The sequence below is a fragment of the Mirounga leonina genome, unplaced genomic scaffold, assembly GCF_011800145.1.
Source record: "Mirounga leonina isolate KUSES-001 unplaced genomic scaffold, KU_Mleo_1.0 Mir_101414, whole genome shotgun sequence".
Lineage (NCBI taxonomy): Eukaryota > Metazoa > Chordata > Mammalia > Carnivora > Phocidae > Mirounga > Mirounga leonina.
The window spans coordinates 2,662,192-2,681,136 of record NW_023270121.1 but is presented as its reverse complement, the minus strand read 5'-3'; the positions used below and the strand labels follow the sequence as shown (position 1 = coordinate 2,681,136).

At 40.0% G+C, this 18,945-nt stretch overlaps 1 protein-coding gene across 1 annotated transcript; it reads left to right on the top strand.

Annotated features, from left to right (window-relative positions):
• Nucleotides 1–207: 207 nt before the first annotated feature.
• On the top strand, nt 208–15,463 carry TNMD (tenomodulin). Its single transcript, XM_035016735.1, has 7 exons — nt 208–476; nt 642–773; nt 9,399–9,539; nt 9,758–9,859; nt 12,600–12,753; nt 14,621–14,787; nt 15,085–15,463. The coding sequence occupies exons 1-7, from the start codon at nt 429–431 to the stop codon at nt 15,292–15,294; spliced, it is 954 nt and encodes a 317-aa protein (XP_034872626.1). The 5' UTR covers nt 208–428; the 3' UTR covers nt 15,295–15,463.
• Nucleotides 15,464–18,945: the final 3,482 nt, after the last annotated feature.

Sequence of the window (18,945 nt, the reverse complement as noted above, 5' to 3'; positions counted from 1 at the left end):
GTTAAAACAAGTGGAATTGAAATCAGGACTTCATTCCTTTTTTGTTTTGTTTGCTTATTTCTGGAGTGTGCAGCATGTGTTGCCACTGATATTTTAAGTTCATAGTGAAAAATCATTTCAATGTGTCCTAGGTTTGGTCCCCTTCCAAGCTAACCCCCAGGACAATAGTTTTCATTATAACCTTCTGTCTTTGCCATTCTGGATGGAATTCTGTGCACAGAAGTTATATACATATATGGGTATATCTATGTAACAAATCACAGCACAGGAGCCCCCCGGGCTCCCTCAGGCTCTGGTATGACATATTTGAGCCATATAAATTCAGCTTCTCCTCTGGCATCTGTTAGCTGACTCACTTGCAACTCCACCTCAGCAGTGGTCTCTCAGTCCTCTCAAAGCAGGAAAAGAGTACTGTGTGCTGAGAGAGCATGGCAAAGAATCCTCCAGAGAACTGTGAGGACTGTCACATTCTAAATGTAAGTTGATTCATATTTTTTCCCTTTTGAGCAGAAGCATGGTTTCACAGATTTATCGTATCGCAATGTGAACATTAGAAAGTGAAATCAAAGGTGACTTTGAAGTATGGCTTGCTATTTTAAGAGCTATTGTGTATTGTTTTATTCTCTCTGTTCTTTGCTTAGGCAGAAGCTTTTAAATCCAAGAAGATATGTAAATCACTTAAGATTTGTGGATTGGTGTTTGGTATCCTGGCCCTAACTCTAATTGTCCTGTTTTGGGGGGGCAAGCACTTCTGGCCGGAGACACCCAAAAAAGTAAGTAAATGCACATTAATATCTAATGCTTCTGTTTTGAGTTTGATTGAATTTAATTAGTGCTTGACATGTATATTACTCTGAAATGAAAATCATTAAGTCCCTTTTGCATATATTTTCTGGTGGTATGAAAAACTGAATCAAGATTTTGCTTTCTTTTATTTGCCTAATTATTTTGGTAAGGGAAAAATATGTTTTCTGTATTTCAGTTAGTAGTAATAGGAGTAGAATTACACACTTTTTAATAATGCTCGGCTTTAAGAAGTTAAGACTCCTCCTAGAAGCAAATTTTTACTGTAAGAAAAAAATACTTTTCATCTTTCTTTCAATTATCTGGGCAGAAGCTGATGGAAAGTAATTATACCACCACATAAGAAGAAATCACCAGAAATGGCAGCAAAGGATTTTCAGGGATTATGTTTCTGACTTAACGCATCTGCTCTGAGGACAGGCAGCTAACTCCTTTTCAGAAGAAGCAATTCTCATACCTGACTTCACATGTATTTATGACTTAAAAACAAAAAAAAAAACTAGAGCTTTTTGGCTCCTCACCAGCCACAATTGTCACTGACCCACTGAGATAGTAATGCCACAAGGTAGAAACAAGTCATTAATCACAGGTACCTCCGAAAGCTTCTGATAGCGAGATCATTTGGTATACCTAGGTGGCCACTGTAGTTGATATTAGTGTACCTTAATGTTATGATTACTCCCAGACTCACATGCAATAAGCAAGTTTAGATGTGACCCAAAGAAAATCATAGTTCCTTGATGCTAACAATTTCCATTTAAGAGATAAGTAATAAATGTACAAGCTACAAGGTATGTAGATGGTTTTCTGTCTTTGCCACATTTTTCTCTCTGCATGTGGGTTGTTGTTACTTTTGCTATTAATTTGTTATCATGAGATGCTCATTTCTATTTCATAACAGATGTAGGAAGAGAAGGGCATATATCCAGGAGGGAGAATGAGAGACAAGAAGAAAATGGGTTAGCATGGACTACTGAGAGCCAAAGGAGTGATAGGAGCAGAGAGGAAAGAATATGGATAGATGAAAAAGGAGAGGCAAAGGAGAGAAAATAGAAAATTAACTGAACAAGTGTCCAAAAGAAAACAGAGAAATAAGGCATAGTTACCCTTGGATTCTTCACCTCTATTGCCATACCCAGTTTCATTTAGTCCCAGAGGCTATCTTATCAAGTTTAAATAGGAAGGAGAATGAAAAGCAAAGCAGCCCATCTTGTTGGTTCACCTTTTTATTTACACCTTGTTCCAGAAAGGATTTCAGGCATCACCCAATGCCTATAGTTATCCATTTCTCTCATTCTCTCTCTCTCCCCTCTCTCTCCCTCCTTCTCTCTCTCTCTCTCTCTCTCTCTCTCTCTCATCTCTTGCACTGTGCCCTGCTTCTGAACTACTTTCTGTTCACATTTCTTTCTAGAGAATCCACCTATATTCAGGCTATCAAGGTGGACAAAGAAATAGAGATCAGGAAGGAAACAGCAAATGAATAAAAGTGCCAAAATGCCTTCCAATCCAATTGGGCTACCACTTAGCCAATTCCCTAGGTAATGTGCTGCCCCACAAATTGAGTATTATTGGATCCTTTAGACAATTATAGGTGAGTTAGAGGACAATAACCCCTTTTGTTCTCCATGGTCATAATGTACTTAACTGAGTGTGGTAGGTAGCTAGCCCTTTTGACCACCTGTGCAAGCATGACTAAACATGGGGCCAGATGGCCTTTCTTGTTTTATTGTAGCTGTTGGTACTGCAAATGCTATTTTGAAGTTTATGTGTTTTTCTAAACTTTCAATGTTATTTGCTTCAGTGCAACTATAAATGACTAAGTAAGACCTTGCTTTTATCTTGCAAGGTGCCAAACTCACTAACAGGGCCCATGGTTCCCTCTGCTTCCGTATTATATCATCTTTGCTTCTCACGTCAGTTCCCTTTTTAATGCATTATAAGGAACAATTCTGTGATTCCTCAAACCAAAAGTAAAACCTATTCAGTGCATGCACAGAAGAGGTGGGGTACGCTACCAAATAAAGTTTATCAAGAATCAAATCACTCACGAAGTAATCCATCTTGGGATGTGCTTTTCAGCAAAGGGATTCTCAGAAATGAACAAAATTATTGCAAAGTAATCTGGTAAAAGACAATAGGTGTCTCCTAGGTAAACTTTTTCCACCATGAACAAAGGTTATTTGTTCCCCATTCCAACTGGGGAGTTGCAATTTATAGTCTTTGATATTTAAGTCCTGGCCTTCACCACAAGACCAGGCTGGGTCCATTGAAAACTAAAGAACCAGCTGGAGATGTGAATGCTTCCCTCAGTCTACCACTACCTTCAATTCCCAGACAAAGAGTCCAAGAGACCATCTATGTTTCCAATGGCTAAGATTGCCAATAAGTCTGCCTTGGAGCTGACTTATGAATCCTGGGAAGAGAAAAGTAGTCAGATTAGTCTTGGGTAAAGATTTGCAAAAGAAAAGGATCCAGGCATCTTGCACAAATTAAAGACTCTCCCCTTAAGAGTATGGCCTAGCAAGAAATAACAGCAGATTAAAATCCAGGCTCTTCTGGACTTTCCTTTACAACCTATGGGACCTGTGGGGACCATGGGGCCCTTGGTGGACAGAATTGTTGATGCTGTTGTGCTTATGGATGGAGAGATTTGTTGCTCTCCTGGGGCTTCCTCCAAGCTCTTAGTGTTTGCTCCTCTAGCCTCCATCATATCTCCTTTTTATTTCGTTTTTTTGACATCTGTTTAAAGTAAATAGTATTTACTTAACGTCTTACATCTGGTGTTGACATTTCCATGCCAGTAAGTCGTTCTTTTCCTTCTATTACCTCCCACCTTGGTGTATACAAAAGATCCAGATTCCTGATCCCAAAGTGGGAGTAAGACATGCTTGATTACCTTTCCTCACCTCAGACTTGAGCACACGTGCACGCATGCATACACACACACACACACACACACACAAACACACACACACACTCCAGAAACAGAAAGGCATCAAAATGAAGTGAAACAAAAGGGATTAACTCTGGGGTAGCTGCTGCACTCCCTTATAGGCTACAGACCCCTTACCCACAACCACATATAGGAGCCACTTGAGCTGAATGAAAGCCAGACCATCAAATTCTGTATTCAGCTTTCTCAACTAAGCAGAAGGGACCTATTCAGTCCCAGAGATTTTGAGACCACATCACAATGAGGTTCCACTTCCAGGCAGTGACTGCTCAGGGATATTTGAAGCCAATTCCCTAGAGGAACATTCTTCTTTAAACCTCCCTGCATTACACATTTAACTTGAAACAATTAGAAGCCAACTCCCCAGCTAATTAATCCAACATGGAAAAAACAAGTCATAAAAATCCCAGCCTTTAAACCAACAATTTATAGATGCAGCACAGACCTTATAACCTATCCCCTCTAACCCTTTGAAGAATGAGGCAGAAAGATGATAATTTAAATAAATGAAATTCTGCCCTTCCTGCCATATCTAGGAACTGTCTGGTGACTTTAGGGCTCTTTAGAAACCGTAAGTCTTAAGGCCACACAGCAATCAACAGATTACTGGGAGCATCTTCATAACTCCTACATACTATCAGAATGACAAGAGAAGTGGTAGGGATAGGTGGGCATCCTTCTGCCCTCTCCCCCCAACCTCAACTACAAATAATCATTAAGACAGCCTCACCCAGGTTTGCAAGCCCAATTATCATCGTAGGCTAGAAATCCTTTGCTTAGAAAAAACATTTCCTTGCTAAGTCTGGATCCAGCTTTCCTGGGCCTGTTTCTCTAATGCTAACATTGGCCAGAGACCCACTTTCTTCTTCTTCTACTCCTTTTCTTAGCACACAATTGATAAAACTCTCCTTCCTGAGTTCCCTGGGCTTTCCTACACAGCAGTTTGGTGGATAAAATGTGGGTCTGGAGAAGCATTCATACCCTCAAGGAAAAAGTTGGAGTTGTAGCTGAAATCTCTTTAGCAGAGGGACTGAGCTTCTCCAGATGGTGCCACATCGGCATTTTAAAAAAGAAGACTTCTCTTCATTTCATTTTCCTCCCAAACCATTGCAGGAGCAAAGTCCATCCTCACACAAACAGCAACTCTCACTGGGCCAACTTTTGCTCTGAGCTATTGGGAGGCAGCCCCAATTATGTGTACCAGGACTCTGGCTACTGTGGGCACATTCTTATTCAGTCCCTTCATTCTCCTAAGGCAGCATTTGCTGAGCAACTTACATGGCACCAGCAAGGGAAACCTGGGTCCTCAAAGGGAGCTGTCTTTCAGCCACTGAGAGTGGCATTGGGGCTGTATAAGGAAAGCAGCCAGGTGATTAACAGGTAGTAGCAGTCTGATCATCAACCTAACAGGTGTTAGCCCAAATCTGAGCAGAACTAATTTTGTCAACTACTCAACATTGCATCTGGCAAGGCATGGGAGATAAAGATGGGAACTGAAACTCCAGAGAAACTTGGTGACTTGCCCAAGGTCACACAGCTTTTAAGTGGCAAAGTTGAGGCTAGGACTAGAACATGGTCTAAGGATTCTTTCTACTGTTCTTATGTTGCATTTAAGAATAAGGGGTGGTGGGGACAGTGGGCATGGGATAACTTCCAGCCAACTTGAGTCTATAGATGAAAGAAATGGTTTTTTTCTTGTTGAAAAAGAGGAATGTCTGTGCTGCTTATGCCAATTTTTTTCAGGGCTGAGAACTGGTGATTGAAGATGCAGAAGTCCAACTTTGCATAAGAAACAATCTGTCTGCTCTGTGTTGGTAAAGAAATACCCAGAGGCCCTTTAATTCCCACAGGCTAGGTTGGTAATAAAATGGTACAATGCATTCTCTTCCCTTCCTTCCAGCCTAACACCTGCTAGCCAGCTATTCTGAGCATGTATTTCACCTTTGGAGAGTGTACCTCATAAACAGACAGTAAAGGATGAAGGTGGAGAGAAGAGCAGCTAGATTAATCACGGGCTTCAAGAGGCAAACCTAAGCCAAATGTCCTCAAATCCCTTTTAGGAAAGGCTAAAGGTACTTGCCCCCAGAACAGATCCATCACACTGAGGTCTCTGGCAACATTACTTTTTATAAAAAGCCTTCTTTTCTACTCTCAGAGATTGCCACAGACTGAGGCAAGAAACAGGGAAAATTGTGAAAGGGGGATGTTAGGGCTCATTTGCTACCTGAGTGGAGGCTTTAACTGGATTGAGGAAAGAATTCCTGGGCAGGGAAGAGAAATGAGTTTTTTGCTCCATGTTTTCTCAGTGTGCTCTTCTTACATCTCTCACTGCCTGAACTGAATCACATATCTATTTCATTTCACATCTGAGTCATATTCCACTCCATAGGCTTCCCTGTCCCACTCCAGTGTTCTGGTCCTTATAATTAAGAGCAGCCCTACATGTGGGTAGAATAGGAACCTATTTGAGTTGTGCTGGAAGGATGCCCTTGCCTCCAAAATATCTCTTATTCCTGGTGTCATTCTTCTTAAAATCCATCATTAGTAATTCATTCCTTAGAATTAAGTATTGCACTCATTTTTTAAGAGACAAATACCCATCCCGATCATCTTAGTGTGAAATCATGTGTCAAATTGATTTCTTCTTTGACATAAGGGACCTGGCACTCCATGAGATTCCAAGATGTCTAGACAGGAGACAAAGGGATAGAGGGAGATGGGAAGAAGGGGAAGGACTAAGAAGGTACAAAGTGAACAGGATATGAAAAGAACTAGGTTCCCTAGAAACACCAACTTTCCCCATTTGCCAACTTGACAGACGTGTACTCCTCATCACACTCTGTCCTTGCTCTGTCCTTCTTGAAGTAAAGCTGAGTTGGGGGGCAGTGTGAGATGAGCTACTGAGAGCCTAGCCATACCTCTCTCAGGCCAGTCATCCTCTCTCTGCTTTAGTTAGTGCCTGGAAAGGACAAAACCATTTATTCCTTCCTCTCCAGAAAGACCCTCAGCCCCTGAGCCAGTGAGCTTAGTAGAGAGAAAAGTATTTCTGAGGCCAAAGTCATGAGCTCAGTCTTCATATGGGCCAGTGGAACTTGCATAGCCATTAGCCAGGCAATGTGCTCCACAGGGACCTGGGCGAGACAGTATGTCTGGATTTGCTCAAACCCATCCCCAAACAGTCCAAAGTGGGCCACAGGCATCATCTTCCTAGACAAGGACAGTCTGTTCTAAAAGGACACCTTTGATAGTAGAATTCCATCTGGGTGAATATATAGCTTTCCACCCCCACCCCTTATCCAGGATTCACATATAAATGAAGTCTTTCTGATCTCACTCCATTTAGCAGTCTATCACTGCTTTAAAAAAAAAAAAAAAAAGCCAAGAAGCTGGTTAGTGGATACAATCAGAATTGACCCCTTCTCCTCCATCAAAACAAAAAACAAAACTAAACTAAACAAAAAACCAAAAAACCTCTTTGAAGGAATGTTGAAAGTAATCAAGATCTGCTGAGCTTGGCAGTTTCCAATAGTTTTCATCTAGCAAGGTGTCCAAATGAAATGCATTGCCAACAGTGCAGGAAAACTCATTCCACAGAAGTACACTGAAATTCTAAATGTCACCAGTATGGTTCCATAGTCTTCTACTAATGATTGAAAATACAGCCTCTATTTTTCTTTTGCCCAGGTAGGCAGCATTCCAACATCCCCTAGTCTCTAACCTCATTTTTCCATGCAATAATCCATCAGTAGTGTTACTGATGAAACAAACACCTCACCCCACCCCCAATGACTAGTAGTGTCGACATTTGTCTCAACAATGGATAGTATTTCTGAAGAAATTCCCTCCTTTTGGGAGATCTGACAAGACCAGATCTGAAGTAGATGCCTCTGTCCTCTACTTAGGTCAGGCTGACTGAGAGTTCAATTTGTTGCCATAGGTAGAAGTTTCTCAAGCTGGCTGCAGAGCTGGAATTGAGGACATATTTATAACTAGAAGCAAATAACAAGCCTAAAGGAATTTGTTTGCTACCCGTCACAAACCAGGCCAGACTTCCTGAGTTAACTGCAGTGGCTGGAAGGTTGTAAATACCATTTTCCTTCCCCTTTTAAAGTATGGTTTCTTAAAAGACATTGCCAATGTTCAAAATGTCTCTTTATGAAGATGAGAATTTGTCATTGGTAGGAAAAACTTATGTTGAATACTTAATACTTAATTGAGTACACTCAATACTTAAGCATTGGCCCTGTCCAAGGCACTGTAGAGACAAGGAGGTAAATGACATTGTCTCTTCCTATTCAGCAGTTACATAGACTTTTCACACTTGATATAACATTGTTTCTACAAACCCTTCCAACTCGTTTCTCTACTTCAGTTGTGGAAAATTTGACCAGGTTAAACTAACATTTAGTCACAGACACTGGCAGACATTAAAAAGCAACCCAACCCAGTACAAGCTCTAAAATGCTATCACTGGGAACCATATCATTAGAAAGCAACGTTGGCTCTATAGATGACTTGTTTTAGGGGGATTTTAGTTTACCCAGTTTTTTTCCTAAGGAAAAATGAGTATGATAGCAGATGGCCTCCTAAAAATAGGGATAAGACAGATTTCCACATGCCCATCAGGTCTGGCTTGGTTTATGATAGGTAGTGAATTACTTTAGGTTTGTTGTTTGTTTCTAGCTACAAATGTGTCATCAGTTATAGCTAATGGGCCTACTCCTATACTGGGACACTTGATGGGACTGGTCCTCTTGGTCCTAAGAAAAAAATTGTCACTTTTAGAGGGCCGGAGAGAGTCTGGGGTTTTGCTGCAACCACTCAAGAATGACCTGATAAGAAGCCTTTCCAAGGCACTGTTCTTGGAAGATACCATATTACTTAGTGCGGGGCACTTGACACAGTTGCTGAATTCTATATACAGGAGAACTTGAAGCCAACTGAATTAGGTTTGGAAAACAGAACGCAGGAATAAACTGAGTGGGTTTGATTAGCCCATAAAAGAGAAGGTCAGGGGAAGGCAATAAATGTTTCCTGGAGTTGAAAGGGAAAAAGGACGCAATTGAGGTCAGGGTAAGACTATTACCTAATATTGGCCAAGGAGAATGGTCTTCAGATTCTAAAAAAGACAGACCCAAGACTATTGAGGTAATATTAAAGCCCTGGATAGATAAGGAAATAAAGAGCAATACCTAAGCATTCTAAATGTGTTCAAATCTTTTTCTCAGCCCCAGTGAATTTCAGGGAGAGAGAGGGGGTGAGCACTTGGAAAGGAAGTGGTAACTTAAAGAAGCAGCATCAGTTTAACATAAGGGGAAAATACTTTACAGGCTGGTTTGCAAAAATATCATTTGCTATTTAGTCCAGGCTGCCAAGAAAACTGTTGGAATTTTAGTGATTAGTTCAGCAACTTAGGTTGAATACAAAATGCCGGCTCTGAAGGGATCCCCATATCAGCTCCGGTGCCAAAAAGCACCTCACTTTAATCTTGAGTCTCAGAGAAATCCCAATGGTAAGCTGCTGAGATGGCACCTCACCACAAAGGCTCCAGAAAGAAGGTGCCCCAAATATTATGCAATTAAAGTGTCTTATGAAGGGACACACCGAGTATCTTAGAGCTTGTTTTCCTCTGTTATTCCAGACATATGACATGGAGCACACTTTCTACAGCAATGGAGAGAAGAAGAAGATTTACATGGAAATTGATCCTGTGACCAGAACTGAAATATTCAGAAGTGGAAATGGCACTGATGAAACTTTGGAAGTACATGACTTTAAAAATGTAAGTTGGATATTCCCCCTCTCAAGGGTTCCCACTTAAAATATTAGAACATTTTAGTCAAGTTAAAAATAGCCTTAAGGCTCCACTTAATTTATAAGACAAAGCTTTCCTTTGAATTCAGATTTTGCCATCCTGGGGCCTTAACGGATCAGGGAACTCATTAACTTTGGCTATTTCAGGAAGTTTTGTTTTGTTTTGTTTTGTTTGTCTGTTTATAGGGTTACACTGGCATCTACTTTGTAGGTCTTCAAAAATGCTTCATCAAAACTCAGATTAAAGTGATTCCTGAATTTTCTGAACCAGAGGAGGAAATAGATGAGGTACGTAAGAATATTAATAGTGGTAGGAAAAGCCATCATTTATTGGGTGTTAACTATGTGCCAGATATTGTACTAAATGCTTTACTCTCATTTGATTCTCACAATGACCCTATAGGTAGGTGCTATCATTATCCCCATTTTCCCATGTGGAAACTTGGTTCAGAACCAAAAAGTGACTTGCCCAAGGTCACACGGTGATGAGCAGATTGGGATCTTGAACTCAGGCCTTTCAAAAAACTAAAGTTCATGCTGTTAGGTGCACAACTGTACTTTTATACGTGGGTAGCCTTTAACATTATGTACATTTGCTTCCAAACCAAAGTTCTAGTTAAGAGGGGTAAGTTGGAGGAACAGAAACAATCCTGCTTAAAGATAAAGTCTTAAAAAACAAAAGTCCCAAGACCACCTGAGATCCTTGCCACTTTATCACACTGTGGCATTCACTCATTTTAAAAATTTTAGTTCATTCACTTTACCATTGTATGTTGGGCTGCTAATGGAATAATCTGCATTTAACCTCACTTGGAAAGGCAAAAGCAAAGAAGGTGAGAACTACAGTGTAATACAAATTCTCTGAAAACATAATGCCAGGCCAGGGTAAGGTAACCTAAGATACTGGTGCAATCACTAAATGGCCCCCGAAAGCCTAGTGGGAGATGGAGGATTATGGCCTAAAACACAGCCACCACTAAAGCCCTTCAAGCTCTTAATGTTTCCCTGATACTCTGTCTGTAACTAAAGTGTGTTGCTATCAGTGAAGCAATAAGGCGAACCTTAGCTAAGGCCATCTTGTGGCAACACATTCCCCCTGTAGCCAGAAGAAACAAATGTTTGTTGGTTTGTTTGGCTTTGTTTTAGTGTTTAACTGGCAAATCTAAAATGAAATTATGGCAATGGCACAGTGGTCTCTCTATATACTGTAAAGACCTCTTTCTTCTCTCTCTCCCCCATTCTTTTTCACTATTTTCCTACATAGCTCTTTCCATTTTAATTCTCGCCTACCCATTTATCTTTTGCTTTTGCTTTTGCTTTTCTTATTGTGGGGGCGAGGGAGGGTGAGGTGGGATAGGGAGCACTTTATCCTTTCCTTTACCCAAGTCTCAGAGCTATCATTGGTTCTCCCAGACATGCCACTGGTCTCCTTATGGCCAGAAAAATTACAGGCCTTAGTTACTAGAATTTCCAAGAAAAAGAAGAAGCTTTCCCAAAGATGATGCTCAGCTCTCAAGGCCTATGGTAGTGAAAAATTTTGGAGATTTTTTTAAAAATAAGCATAAATTCAATGCATCTGAGGAACAGAACTTCCAGGATATTAGAAATTGCTGCAGGAGGCAAGGGTAAGATGAAAGGAAAATCAATAGGATAAAAAGGTACTATATGCTGCTTTTTACAGAAAATAATGTAAACATTTGAGTAGGGCCAGCCAGCAATTAAAGCCCTAAACTAAAACAACAAGATTAATTTTTCTGAAAAGATAAAGGCAAAGGCTCATAATGTCTCATTTTGGCCCTAATTTATTCCTCAATTTTGCCATATCTTTTAAATAACATAAGTATTTATCTCGTGATAGTGAGATTACTTTACCTTCAGAAAATCCATATATGTGTGTATATATATATATTCATTCAGGCTACAGACTTTTTTATGAAATAAGTTTGTGGTTCTGGATGACAAAACCCCTCTTATTCTATAGTTTTCACCACTGTATCTATGGTTTGTGCATGCTAAACATGCAGAGTAGTTATATAAATAGCCTTGATTTTGCTAACAAAGCTAGTCAGCATACCAACCTCCTTTTTTCTACAGTCCCTTTCAATGCATCCCAAGGTCTTTACAGACTCAAGGGCAAGGGAGCTAAGACTTTCGAGTTTTAAATGACTAGGGAAAAAATTATACAAAGCCATATTTCAGAGAACAAATAAAAACACTGAAATCATAAAGCTAGAAAGCAACCAAAGAGACAAGTAAAAGCCTTATTAAGAGTAGGGGAAATGTCAAGGCCTAAAAAACAAGTGAGTAAGAAGTAGGTATACAAGGTAACTACTTCCGGTATGAGAAACCAAAGAGAAGGCAGTGTTCTTGATAATATAAGAAAAAAAACTCTGTAAGACAAACTGTATATATCTAGAGTGAAAGGAGTAAAATAGTGGTAAGGCCAGTGAAGTCACAAGCTGGAGACTTGACTTTAAGACAAAAAAGACATCTTTTGTACTACAACTAGCCACCATTAACAGACAAATCTTGTAAAACCCAAATATTAGGTTCGGTTGTTATGTAATTGATCTCACCAGCTTGGACTATAAGAGTTTTTTCAGCTTGAGATCAAATCCTGTTTGTAATCTTAGTTGCAAGCCTAAAACATGCTGGCACTCACAACATCCATTTAAAAGGGCAAAAACAAATGTAAATCACTCAGGATTCCAGAAGCCCAATTAAAACATACATGGCCCAGTGGGAGGCCCAGAAAATGATGGATAGCCTTCCTAGCTGTGAGTGAAATGGTAGCAGAGAAAACTCCTGTTGCGGTAAGCAGCCTTACTGTTAGACCCCCAGAGAGGGATCAGTTGTTAACTCTCCCAAGGGCACCTACTGTATGCACATGACAGAGCTAGTTCACTGGCAGCCCTGGGATTGGAATTGTTATTCAGACTCAAAACAGAGTGTTTTCCAGTATCCCATAATGTCTCACTCATTTTATTAATTTCTCCTCCTATCCCTACCTTGAACTTACTTCTCTCAGAATGAAGAAATTACCACAACTTTTTTTGAACAGTCCGTGATTTGGGTCCCAGCAGAAAAGCCTATTGAAAACCGAGACTTTCTGAAAAATTCCAAAATTCTGGAAATTTGTGATAATGTGACCATGTATTGGATCAATCCCACTCTAATAGCAGGTATGCCTTCTTCTCCTCCTCCTTTTTCTCCTCCTCTTTCTAAAGTCAATAACAGGTTAATGTTCCCATCATTTAGAGACTACATTTCTAAGAAAACAAATGATCAGCTTATATCTTCTTAGATGAAACTGTATATGCTGACTGCCAAGGAAAGAAGGAATTTTTTACAGCCAAGTTATATATCAGATAAATTAATGCTGACAAGCTTTTAAATATCCCAGCAAAGGTAATGTCACCCTAATGTGACTAGTGATAGCAAAAATCTAATCTTTCTTTGCACATCTATATTCAGTGCAGTCAGGATACCAAACTATTCCTCAAACCATTATGTACCCAACCCAAGAACAGAGGAGAAAAGAGCCAAACAATGTCCTGTTGTCTCAAGAATGATTCTGTGTGTCAAATGGCAGCATTCCCCCCGAGAAGATAGGACAGTCACTATAATACAAATTTCTTTGTGGCTGTTTTAGGAATCACTATAAAAGTGATTGAGTGCTACAGCTCTAGAGTAGAAGAGTCCAGCTCTCAACTTCCAGTCAGCTCATAAAGAAGGCAAAGGTCTCTGGACATCTTATTTTGCCCAGCTAACAGAGAGTCCAGCCTCCCTCATTCTAGACAGCCTAGATTACCATATTACTCAAGAGAGGCCACTCTAACCAGTGCAGGCATCTACTGGTACTCTTTGGCAGCTTAAAAAAAAAAAGGTGACTAAATACAATGTGATATTCTGGACTGGATGCTAGAAATTCTGCTTCAGCATTCTTTTTCTAAAAGACATTAGTGGAAATAATGATGAAATCTGAATAAAGTCTATAGTTTACTTAATAGTATTGTACCAATGTTAATTTCTTAGTTTTCATAATTGTACCATGGTTATGTGAGATGCTAATATTAGGGGAAACTACATAAAGGGTATATAGGAATTCTGTACTACCTTTGCAACTCTTCTGTAAATGTAAGATTATTTCTAAATAGAAAGTTTTTTTTTTTTTAATTTAAGACAGGAAAGAGAGGGGGAAAGGGAGGAAGACAGAGGGCACCGAATCAAATACAGCAACTAAAAAATATTTACTGGGGCGCCTGGGTGGCTCAGTTGGTTAAGCGACTGCCTTCAGCTCAGGTCATGATCCCAGGGTCCTGGGATCAAGTCCCGCATTGGGCTCCCTGCTCTGCGGGGAGCCTGCTTCTCCCTCTCCCACTCCCCCTGCTTGTGTTCCCTCTCTCGCTGTGTCTCTCTCTGTCAAATAAATAAATTAATTTAATTTAATTAAATAAATAAAAATAAAAAATAAAAAATATTTACTGAGCACCTATCATAGGTAAAATCATTATGGGAGACTCCTAGGTTCCCTGTCTTCATTTTTTAAAAGATTTTATTTATTTATTTATTTATTTATTTATTTATTTAAGAGAGAGAGAGCATGTGAGCAGGGGGAGGGGCAGAGGGAGAGAGAGAGAGAATCCCAAGCAGACTCCACACCCAGCATGGAGTCCCACACAGGGCTCGATCCCAAGATTCTGAGATTATGATCCCAGCCAAAACCAAGAGTCCAACGCCCAGCTGACTGAGTCACCCAGGTGCCATCCTCATCTTTAAAATTAGGATGCTGGTAAGGCAAAGCAGTAAGTGTTTGATGCCAAATGAGCAAAGAATAGGTCTGTGTACATTAGAATAGTCAGATTTGTTTTGGGAAATCTCTTCAAAATTGCAGCTGTAGGAGTTTGGAAAAGTGGTTCATGTTTGCCTAAATGATGGCAGTGAGAAGACACAATGAAAAACTGTATTCCCAACACCATAACCCCAAGCACTTCTTTCAGGAACCATTTGCAAAGCAGGTGAATCACAACTTTGTGTTTATTACCTTAGTTTCAGAGTTACAAGACTTTGAGGAGGATGGTGAAGATCTTCACTTTCCTACCAATGAAAAAAAAGGCATTGAACAAAACGAGCAGTGGGTGGTCCCTCAAGTGAAGGTGGAAAAGACCCGCCATACCAGACAAGCAAGTGAGGAAGAACTTCCAATAAATGACTATGTGAGTTACGTTCGTATTACTCTTGTTAGAGGGATAGCAAAGAGCCCTCAAAAAACTCACTACCCCTTAGATCAAAGTCACTAAATGGAGAATGGTCATTGTTTTAACAAAAAAAAATTTAAGAAACATGGAATCCCTAAGAGGTTCATTCATAATCAATCTTGATCAATCTTGATCAGACTAAGGAATTTAACTTCTCATCAGTCCCCAACTCATGTAGTCTTGTAGTCCTTCCCTGCTTGGTGGGCCTCTTCTTGGTGAAGCTTCCCCTCCAACCCCGGTTTATTCTTCTTTCAGACTGAAAATGGAATAGAATTTGACCCCATGCTGGATGAGAGAGGTTATTGTTGTATTTACTGCCGTCGAGGCAACCGCTACTGCCGCCGCGTCTGTGAACCTTTACTAGGTTACTACCCGTATCCATACTGCTACCAAGGAGGGCGGGTTATCTGTCGTGTCATCATGCCTTGCAACTGGTGGGTGGCCCGCATGCTGGGGAGGGTCTAATGGCAAGTTTGAGCTCAAGTGCTTAAACTTCTGGCAGCCAACATATAATAAATGCATGCTATTCATATGAATTTCTGCCTATGAGGCATTTGGCTCCTAGTAGCCAGCACTCCAGAATTACTTGTAGGTAATTCCTCTCTTCATGTTCTAATAAACTTCTACATCATCATCAATGGCCTGATTGCTGCTGAACACACTGGGTAAGTGCTAAGAATGTTTCCTGCAACTGAAATGGAGCAGATCTGTCTAACATGGATGACAATGATGGAAACCGGCATTGTATCAGGTTTGAGGAGTGGAAAAGGGCAAAGCATAAGGATTCTCAAATACCGTAGTTTACTACGCTGTATTGAGAAAGTGGAAATGAGGGGCTGATGATAAACTGTCCCCATAAATGATGCATAAAAACTTGTCCTTTTGTGCGTAGCCCCAGTGTTTAATTATCTGAGAGACATATTGTGGTCTTGCTCAAGCATCTGTTAAGCTGCTGGACAGGCAGTGAGTCACAGCAGGCCAGCACTAAAATATTCCAAGTGCTCAGACTCAGCAAAGGAGAAAGCTAACCTAGCAAAAAGGGTCCCAGGCTCTCCTCCTGTAAACAAGAACTCAACTTTGGACAAATTCAACACTTTATAAACTTCAGGTCTGTCTTTTCTTCAGATCAGTATCTGTTTACATAACTTTCCAAGGCAATTGTCTGGAAAGGGGGATCCATAAATATCATTCACAAAAACAGGCATCATAGGAAATCACTGAGCTGAGGAATCAAATGGGATTTTTTTTTCCCCCTCCAAAACCACAAGGAACTAGCGGTATGCCACTTTCTTAAAGGAAGGGTAAGGCCTGGTTTCCGATACCCCAATACTTTGCTTGGGAAAGAGAAAAGGGGCAAAGGAGAGAGAGAAAAAGCAGTGGTCAGAGGGTAATGTTAACCTTGATGTCCCAGCCAGTTCTAGTTTCAAAATCTTTGTCTACCAATCTGTCACACCTTCTAGTGTCATTTGACTCTAACACCTTCTTGCTCAACTTCAAGGTTAATGTGTCATGAGCGTATCTGTCTGGCACTTTCCATCAGAAAAGCATTTTCAAAGAGTAAGATCTTTACCAAGATGCCTGCGGACCAGGAGTCATTTGCCCCTTTTTAATAGTTGAGGAAGCAAATAGAAACAGATTTGCCCAAGGCTGAGTTAAAATTAGCCAGTCATTAATTGATAATTAGCATACATGCCATACTTGGATTACCAGTTTTCACAGAATGAGCAATTTCACATATCTAAAAATGCAGCATCACTGAAAATATTTCCTTTTTTATTAATGATTTAGAAGACAACTGAGAATTTTGGAATACTTCAATTATCATAATAAACATTAATTTATAGCTGAAATATAAAAATGCAAAAAAATATGAAATTAATTTGAGGTTGTATGGACTTGATGATGTTCTCTATTATTGTAAAAAATTATTCATTTTTAACAATGGTCTTTAAGATCAGCCAATAGTTTTAAATTCCAAAGACATGCAATTTTATGTGGTCTACATTGTACTATATATACTATGCTCTGTGGGGTACAAATGAAGTAGAAGGTATACTCCTTATTTCCAAAGAAAAATAAGACACCCAAAATTTATAAGCCTAAGTATAGAAATTTAGACATAACTACAATTGTATAAGGCATGCTATATACATGTGCATAAACACACAGACAAATGCACACACACACGCATGGTATAGAAAGCTCCATGTCATATTTTAGGGCTAAGAGTTCCTTTTCACATTATTTAATTAAGGAAGCATTTCTTCGTCAAATGAGAGACCTCAACCTGCACATAGTTTCACACTGAGAAAGTGTGATTCCCCTTAATGAGGCAGACCATGAGTTCAAAAGAAAATACAAGGGACATCCTTAAAGAACCATTCAAATCATCTCATGTTTAGAAAGAAACAAGCCAGGGGCATGTGGGTGGCTCAGTTAGTTGAGTGACTGCCTTTGGCTCAGGTCATGATCCTGGAGTCCCAGGATCCAGTCCCACATTGGGCTCCCTGCTCAGCAGGGAGTCTGCTTCTCCCTCTGACCCCCCCACCATACTCTCTCTTGCGCTCTCATTCTCTCTCTTTCAAATAAATAAATAAAATCTTAAAAAAAAAAAAAGAAAGAAAGAAAGAAACAAACAAGCCAAAATGACAAACAAACAAAACCAACCACATTAGTCTCTCATCTCATATAGGCCCAAGCCAGGCTGAAAGAGAGAAAGGTGGTATCTATCTCCTGCTGTAGATTTTTGCCCCTCACCTGAGTTCTGGGCAGACTCCTTACATCATGCCTTGTACTGCCCTCAGATCAGCCCCACTGAAGCTAGCCCTGCCTCTTTTCCTTTTACCACCCCTTCCTAAGCCCAGCCTCCCCAGCATAAGAAGTGACACCAAAGTTACTCTGACCTCCCAAGCCAGAGACCTTGCAGTAATTCTAATTTTCCCTGTCCTCCACTCCAGTCTCTCACCAAATACTGCCAGTTTGTCCTCCTAAACCACCCCTCACTTATGCTTATGATCTAAGCCCCAGCTGTCACAACCTCCTCCCTACTGAAGTCCCCAGGCTGTAGGCTGAAACTAGAACAAATGCTTTTAGATACAGTTGACTTTTCACTTAAAGATTTTATGAACTCCATTTCCTCTCCTGAAAGTCTGTAATTACTACTTACTACATTAAGGATTAGGCCTACCTTGTGTTCAGATAGTCCTTCCTCAAAGCACCCTTAGCACCACCTCATATCATTTTTCTTCTCCCACTACGCTACCCACTCCTTTGCTTGTCTCAGTCGCATTAACTTCATGCTCTATTTGTGCAGTCATCCCATCTCATTTACAGTTCTCTCTCACTAACTTGAGGAAATTGTACAAACCCACTTTTTTCTTACCTAAACATGAAACCTAAATCCTCTCTGCTTCATTCTGTGCCTGTGTAAGTTAATATATTATTCAATGAACACATCATTTACATAAGAGTTTAACTTGCAAATTTTAGAAGAGGGCCCATACCCTCTCCCATTTTGCTCTGTCCAGAACCTAGCACAGTATCAAAAGCATATAGGTGGTCTTCCAATTTTTTTTAATTTATTTTTATTTAAATTCAATTAATTAACATATAATGTGTTATTTGTTTCAGGGGTACAGGTCTGTGATTCATCAGTCTTATATAATACGCAGTGCTCATTACAACACATACCCTCCCCAATGTCCATCACCCAGTTACCCCATCCCCCCATCCCTCCAGCAACCCTGTTTGTTTTCTAAGATTAAGAGTCTCTTATGATTTGTCTCCCTCTCTGGTTTCGTCTTGTTTCATTTTTGGGGGGCTCTTCCAATTTTTTTTATTGAAAGCAATGAGAAAGAAGAGAGGAAAGAAGGTCAAAGAAAAACGGGAGATTGTAAAAGAGCACAGCTATAAGGCTCTTCAGAATATTACTACCAAAAGTTGGCTTTGAGTTCTAGTGAAATTTAGGATGAAAGTTCCTATCTTACTTAAATCCATTTTTGTATTCCTTATCTTTTGACACAGTTCATTTCTACAAGTATGAAGAATTCTTCTAATCCCAGAATGATCAAAAGCATCAATGATTGCCCACAGCTCGATTATCTATTTCCATTATAA